Here is a 7,986-nt window from a genome sequence, read left to right as displayed (position 1 = left end):
GTGCCTTTAAAGGCACTGTGTCTTTAAAGGCACAGTGTGTAGGATTTTGTCAATTCTTTTAGCCTGAGATAATCACTAATGACAATAATAAAAAAACGTCTAATCATTGCAGACAAAGACCTTGTTTTATTATTTTTACCTTATAAAAAGCTGTTTATATCTCCATGGTCGCGGGTCGCCACACAGGCAGCCGCCATCTTGTCTACGAAGGCTCATGAAGGACAAACTGCGGTGGCGGTGTCAAAAACTGTGTTAGTTGTAATACTATAAATGTATAATTTGTCGTCTGTATTAGCTACGTTTACATGGACAAAAGTAATCGGATTAAACGGCCGTTCGTAATAAAAATGTGTCATGTAAACAGCTGTTCCGATTATTCTGATCAGATTGAGCTCGATCCGAATGAATTTTTAATCCAAATGAAAAGGGTGGATTATGCCGTTTGATTATCAGAATGAGGTTCATGTAAACACTTAATCAGATCATCTTATTCTGATTGTAGAAAACTGACCTGTGTGCATGTCTGCTGACTCATTCACCCGGTGGGACAGCAGCGCTCCAGCTGCGCTGCACCGTGCAGAACTTTTCCTCCTCGCTCTCTTACATACATACACCACAGACTTTGCATGTGATCCTGACGCTCAAAACGCATTTGGTGTGAACACACCATTACACCAAAATGTCTATGCTTGAAAGCAAGTGAGATCAACTTATCTGTGTTCTGACATAATTTGTTGATTAGGTCAAGAAGGTCAGAGATGGAGCTTTCCAAGTAAAACAAAATGTCACTTCCTGCTGTCAGGGGGCAGGGCTTTGATGAAGTTAACGTATGACATATATGGTAGTATGAGGATGCAACATAGATGACTCATACCAAATTTGGTGTACTTTAGTTTTTGTATGTGGAAGTTACAGTTTTATGAAATTGTAATGGATAAACATCCGTAACAAACATGAGGGGAAGATGAGGGATAAAAAAGAAATCCTGCTATCAATAATTCAAATATGTATATATTCAAGTATCTTTGACATCCTCAACCAACAGTACAGACGGGCACATCGTCTTCCCCTTCCTCCAGGAATCCATAACAAGCCCACCGGCACATGTCCCGTCAGAACAAGAGGGTTCTCCTTTTCCCAGTCTCCTCGTGGAGAAAATTTCATCAATAGCATTAAGAGACCAGCTGACCAGAACCATAATTTTCCAATTTTGGAAGATATGCAAGAGTAGCTCCAAAACAAAAAGCATCCAAGAGGATAAATAAGGAAAGGTTGGAAAAAAGGGGGAAGTGTGTCTACCTTTATGGAGAGCAGAAAAAAAACATGATACTTAGCAAACAACTGTAATAAAACTTACCAGAGAATTTGAAAAGTTTTGCATTTTAATGTCATCTTTAACCCATAACCTAGAGCCATCTTTAACCAACATGTCCTTCTTGATTCCATTGTTCTTGTCACCTGAAACATCAACAGAAACCAGATTACTCATGTGGTCACTGGCATGTAACATTTTCACCGTTTGCTTTGTCAGCAGGTTTTACTGCAACAGTGATGACACTTGCAGACACTCCTATATTTACAACAATCTATGATCAAAATGAAACAGTTAATGAATGCCTTTATTGTTGGCCCAAGTGTTGCAGATAAAATAAGTGAATAATGAAGCAAGTCATTATATAATGCCAACAGCATTTTTCTTGGTGGAACTGATAAAAGAAATACTGAGCATTGTAAAACAATCTTGCGGATAAAAGATCAAAAGACTGGGTAAACATGGATATTATGTTTGTAAAGGAAATTATATTCATTGAGCCATTACATGAGTAATTTATCACTTTCAACAGGAATATCTCTAGATAAAATGAAAATAGATAAGGTAAGTCCAATCTATAAGAAAGGTGAGAAATGTGTTCAATAGCTATAGACAAGATTGTTGTTGCCACAGTTTTCAAAAATTGGAGGTTATTTTTAAACAGATTAGATCAAAGTGTCCAGAATGCAGCAGCTCGTCTTTTAACAGGTATTAAAAAGTATGAACGGTCCTGGCTTCTCTCCATAGGCTTCCTGTTCACCTGCAAATGGATTTTAAGATTTTATTGATGGTTTTTAAAGTTTTTAATGGTCGGGACCAATGTGATCTTCTTAACATTTGAATAAAACTAATTACATGATATTTAGTGATAGAAAATAAAACTACTGCTGTTCCATTCAGTTGATTGTGTTGGGATTTGTAGAGTCAGTGAGGTGATGTTTTGGGGTGTCTTTTATTAAAAACTGACTTTGAAACCTCACATAAATTATTTAAGAACAAAACCATCTAAACGTATTGCAGTGCTGTACAAAGTAAGAGTTATTCAATGATAAAGCTCTGTATATGTTGTATAATGCAATAAATGTTCCACACTTATTTACTGCAGTATAGTCCGGAGGAAAGCATGCAAAAGAATTACAAATCCTATTTTTGTTTTAGAGATGTAAGAATTATCACTAGAAAACATTACAGTCACCCATCAAATATATTATTTTATCAATTGAAATTACTATCTTAAGGGGATGTTTGAGAAACCTGAATTTAGAACCAATTTGGAAAAGTATTGTACGTCAATCCAAAGAATAAGATTAAGGAATAATCTGGAGGGTGATGTTAAAAAATGCCAGATCAATGTGTATGTTTAAGAAAATGGTTGTAAAAGTTGGTTTGTTTAAGAAATAAATGGTATAATGTTTATCCATATAAATTGATCAAGGAGAATTTGATGTTTGTTTTTTGTAAATTACTATTGTTTAAATTTATTCTTGGGGGAAAAAAGGGCATACAAGGTTTTTTTCTTTCTGCTTCCCTATATTTTATTTGTGATTTGTACTTTTTTCTTTTATTTTCTAGAGAATAAATTTGATTTTTAATGAAATTAATACATTTTCTAAACTAAAAGTTTTAAAATGGTTAGACACGCTAAATGAATGCCAGATCATGGGGGAAGAAGGGCTTGTCAATTGGTTGCTCCAATAAACTTGACTATTGTTTCTTCAGTTAACAACAGACCAAACAGGGAGTAGCACTGCAGCTGGATGTGAATAAAGCTGAGTTAACACCAGAAGCATTTTGAGAAGCAAGAGCAGCGTTTACATGTAAAGTCTATGGTGGGCGCGCGTCTAGGGGCAGCATGGTGCGTCTAGCTCATTTAGCGTGGCACTGCACGAAGAGGGAGCTTTTTCGTGCATGCGGGGATTCCAAAGCAGCCAATGGTTGCGAGAGTTAAAATTTTTATTTTTGCTGCTCGACGCGCCGCGTCAACCAATCAGAGAGAATCATTTTTGCACCTGGCGGTTTCCTGAATGTTGCCCACTAACATGAAACAGACGGGCGGGAGCTCTTTGGCTGAAATGGACCATCTGTAGTTGGTGTTCTGGCTGGAGATATCAGCACCGATGAAGGGTCAGGAGCTCATTGAACTGACCGCGGTGTTTAATCTGGGCTCGGGACAAACAGTTTGTCAGCTTGCAGCTCCTGGAGTGGTGAAACTAACCGAACAAACCGCCTCTAAATTATCTGGTGAGCATAACGTTCACTTGCTCTCAGTAAATAAAGAAAAGCAATTTTCTTTATTTCATCCATCATTAAAGACAGACTGGAAAAAAAACAAGACGCTCCTCCCTCTTCAGTCGCGTGTCTAGTCTCTGTCCTGGTCTAAACGTAGCGCGTCCAACTTGAGCAGCTGGGTGTGTTTTTGCTGCACAAAATGCGTTTGGTGTGAACCCGGCTTAGGAGAAAATCCTTTTTTTACTTGGGATAGTCTCACTGGACTGCAACTGTTGGTGACGATCTGTCAGATCAAAGTAGGGCTGCAACTAATGATTATTTTAATAAATTGATTAATCTGTCGATCATTTTTTCAATTAATCGGCCAAATCATTAAAACACTTAACTACATAAATATGAGTAGATATAAATTCATTTAATTCCTGTATAAATTAGGGATGTAAGTTATTGATTAATAAATTATTCTGAAGTAGATTTATCTTATAGACTGACTAACAGTTAATTAATAAGCAGCCATTTTCTTAAACACCAGAGTTTTCTATTGAATCAAGAGGGTCTTTTCATAACATGAAGGATTTTTTTAATATGCTAAATAAAAAAAGAAGCACATAAACATTTTCACAGTTGATTTTTCAGCTGTGTTAAACTCTGACTGGAAAAAATAAACAAAAATGTGGATTTCTCCTGCATTAATAAACTTTGTTATAGATATAAAACAACAAAATAGAAATTTCATAAGGTGCTGAATAAAACTAATAAAATATGATTTTTAGATGTTAAACTATTATTATTTATTATAATTATAATTTATTTGCATTTAGAATTGATGATTTTTCTCTAATTATTGACGTTTTGCTTCCTTCTGGTTCTGTCTGACTGAATGACCCGGTTCTGAAGCAGCCCCCCATCCCTCCCCACTCCCCCAGGAGTTCTGCTGCGTCTTTTTGTTTTTCCTTCGTCCTGAACCTTTTGTTGTTCATCAAATAAGTTTGAGCCTCAGTCAGAAGAAAAGACGAGGGTTTTATATTTCTGGTCTGAGAGGAGGGAAGACATGGTGGACTGAGGTCGACTGAGGTACTTTTCTTTTTTCACCACGGGACATGTTTCCTCCTCGTGACGCGGCGCCGCATCAAATCAGACATCTTTTTAAAAAAATTAAATGTGACAAATACATTTTATCATATCATATTTAGCATCTACTTGTCCTAACAACACAATTTAAAACTGGTTTAAAATTTGAAGTCTGCTTTTCACTCGAGGTCTCAGAGAGGGCAGATCTACAGGTAGAGGGTTTTTTTTCTTCCTGAACTTTATTTAGCTCAGCCAGCATGGACAACGCTCTGCGGGTGACGTAAACAGCTCCGTGACACGGTGAGGGACGCATAAAACACGGGACACAATGAATCAATAATGAAACTTGTGGCCAACTCTTTTAATAACTGATTTTTATTGATTCATTGTTGCAGCCCTAGATCTAAGTTTTATGAAAACATACGAATTATCTGATGCAGTCACAACAAACTCTGGGTGTTTCCAACTAAGTGACTAGCAAGCTGTGCAGCTGTATTTTGAGTGGCTTGTTTTTGAAAATCCCAGCCTATTTTCATGTGAACGCCTTGCAAAGCGAGGAAGTAAAATAATACTTCGAGTACAGTATGGGTAAATCATTACTGCTTAAGGTGCTGGGAAGTCTTAAAGATTCACACTGAAACTTTTTGAATTGAACTGGAAAATGTAAGAACAGTGTCTAGAGTCTGGAATAACTGCAGTGTTGAAAGAAAATATTTCTGCATGTTTCAGTAGGTTACCTGATGTTGTGGCTGTTGCCACAGGTGGAGCAATGTCAGGTGGAGGTTTTAACTTCATGAGCTCTTTCAGGCTGTTGCTCTTTAGACCCACGCTTTTCACATTGCCAGTTTGAAGGAGGTCTTTCAACTGAATTTGCTGAAAAATAAAATTCATGAGCAGTTTAATCAAGAGTAAGAAGGTTTAATCTGTGAATTATTTTCTTCTTTAATAGATGTACCTGATCTTTGTTAGAAGGCACTACTGTAGACAGCAAAGGAGAAACACTTGTAATCATGGGAGTCGGTGAACTTCGCAGAGCTGAATTGTCCACATGAACCACTTTGGTGACAGTTATGGTGTGCTTGATTGGGTTGGTAACAGACTGTTTGGTCACAGCAGTCCCCAGCGATGGCAACTGATTCAGCTGATTTAAGACAAACGTGGTGGTCGATGGCTGAGGTTTATGCTGACACAAAACAAAAAGTTTTAATTCACGTGACTTAACACATTGGTCAATAAAAATCATCAAATGAACAACATGTTGTGTAGTCTCACTCTGATTGTAACTACGGGGGCTGTAGGGGAGGGTTCAGGTCGAACCACTGCCACTGATTCTGTTCCAACACCAACATCCAGGGCACTGATGGAGATGGACTGAAAGACAAACAAATATCACTACCTACCATTTACCAGGAAAAAACTAAACATGATCTATTTGCTGAAAAAAAAATCAAGAATGATCATACTTGAGTTGTAGAAGGCTGTGTAACATCCTGAGAATCAATGTCTAATAAACCAAGATCATTTGGACAAATTCCACTTTCACTCAAAGCAGCGAGGAGTAAATCCTGTCCAGGATCCATCTGCAAATCAAATGAGTACAGTGTCAATCAGAGAATGGGCAATATCTGAATATAACAGAGGTGAAAACATAACCTGGGGATTCGTGACCCGTTTTTCATGTTTGAAATAAACAAACTTTGACAAACCAGAGGTGGAGATTAAGATCTTGATGCAGACAAATGTAGGGGTCACCTCGAGTGAAGAAACAGGAGTTACTGCCTCAAAGCAGGTCTCAGAAAGGCCTGGCCGAAGGCAGGAATACTGAACTCTATTTTAGGCCATGACAGGTCATTTCAACCTGTGGTGGAGGACTTCAGTTCTCTAATCAGATAAAGAACAGAAACAATCTTTTCTGTTCGTGATTCATTTGTTGTTTAACTAAGAATGTTATGCATTTGTTAATGCATCACAAATTGTCACAAAGAAGATGCAATCACTTCTATTCTTTTATCGTGCCTAAAAGATTAATTAATGGTATAAAATCACAGAAAAATATTCACCATGTTTTCATTGTGTTTTTATATAAATCACTGTTTTATTTTATTGGAAACATCAGTAATATAATTTTGAGTTTTCTTAAGAAAATCTTTCATTTATCTGGACACCAAGTTCAGACTGATTATTTAAACAGAAATGTTAATTAATCATCATAAATGTTTTACAGTGATTTCTCTTAGTCTATCAGAAAGAAAGCCAGAAGATATTATCATTCTGTGAAACCAACTACGGAATGTTTCCTTGCACTGGCGCCTTTGGCAAAGTCTCTTATCTTCCTTCCTTTCTCTGACTCATTCTAATGCCTGAGGGCGGATCCTAAGGCTCCGACTCTTACTAACACGGACGTCTTAGAGAGACACACAGACTCTTCTTCCTGAATGCCGAAACGGGAAGACCGGCTTTTTCTCTCCGGAGGAACAGCCGGGCCGCAGGTCTGACTCAGGAGCCAAATCGAGTAGACTTGCCGGCCAGGACAGAAGCACGTCGCTTCTGTCCACCCAGAGACGCACGTCTCTTAAGTGTGTTTTACCTCCTGAGGGGAGAACTTTTATTTTGAAGGACGACCGGAACTTTCAGCTGGAATCTTTCTAGCCTGGGCTGAAACAGACGAAAAGTTGCCTAAACAACACTTTTTCGCCACGGAGCATTGAGCGGGCCGATCGAAACGATCCCTGACTGGTCTGAGGTGAGACAGTTCATACTGAGGGGTGCCTTAAGAAGACATCACCAGGTAAAAGCTGACGTGTTCGGGGTGACGTGTCATGTTGAAGTCTGAGCGCAGAGAGGACAAGCTAATCCGGTTGTCACAGACACCCTTACCAAAATAAAAGCAGAAACACTAATCTTTAATTTTCATCCCTTTTCTTATCCTTTCTTTGCCAACCTTAAGTTAAAGTGCCAGTAAATAGTTTGGTTGTTAACATCAGAGCTGACATTTTACTGTCTATATAAGTAATCGGAGTTTAATGTGAATTGAAATTCGGACGCGAGTTTTTATCTCATGTAACTCTGACGCTTGTTATAGGAAATCCACAATCCAGGTGTAACTTATGATTTGTTCAATTTGTGTAAATAAATGATTGCATAGTCTTTTATGAATCAACTTGAACTTGTCTGAACGTTTCCCTTATTGTGTCACTCTTCACTTTGCACAGTCAAATATTAAAGTAATGAGAAAAACCTTGGTAAAATTTTCTCTCGTAACTTTGTTATGAGAAGATGTAGAGAGTGGGCTTATTTAACATAAGCAGTGGTGGACAAAGTACTCAACTCTAGTACTTGAGTAAAAGTATTGATACTCATGGTCAAATCTACTC

The 7,986-nt window shown here is 37.8% G+C and overlaps 1 protein-coding gene across 1 annotated transcript in view; it reads right to left on the bottom strand.

Moving 5' to 3' along the window:
• sbno1 (strawberry notch homolog 1 (Drosophila)) overlaps positions 1 to 7,986 on the bottom strand; it is a gene marked incomplete in the record, with an annotated part of 73,388 nt that overhangs the window by 57,096 nt on the left and 8,306 nt on the right. The window contains 5 exon segments of the mRNA XM_014028667.1: positions 1,358 to 1,458; positions 5,350 to 5,485; positions 5,568 to 5,795; positions 5,885 to 5,983; positions 6,076 to 6,192. Coding sequence (XP_013884121.1) covers positions 1,358 to 1,458; positions 5,350 to 5,485; positions 5,568 to 5,795; positions 5,885 to 5,983; positions 6,076 to 6,192 — 681 coding nt within the window.

Source organism: Austrofundulus limnaeus, unplaced genomic scaffold (genome assembly GCF_001266775.1).
Source record: "Austrofundulus limnaeus strain Quisiro unplaced genomic scaffold, Austrofundulus_limnaeus-1.0 Scaffold795, whole genome shotgun sequence".
Classification (NCBI taxonomy): Eukaryota; Metazoa; Chordata; class Actinopteri; order Cyprinodontiformes; family Rivulidae; genus Austrofundulus; species Austrofundulus limnaeus.
Note: the sequence above shows the minus strand (reverse complement) of the source record. Positions and strands in the feature narration are given on the sequence as shown.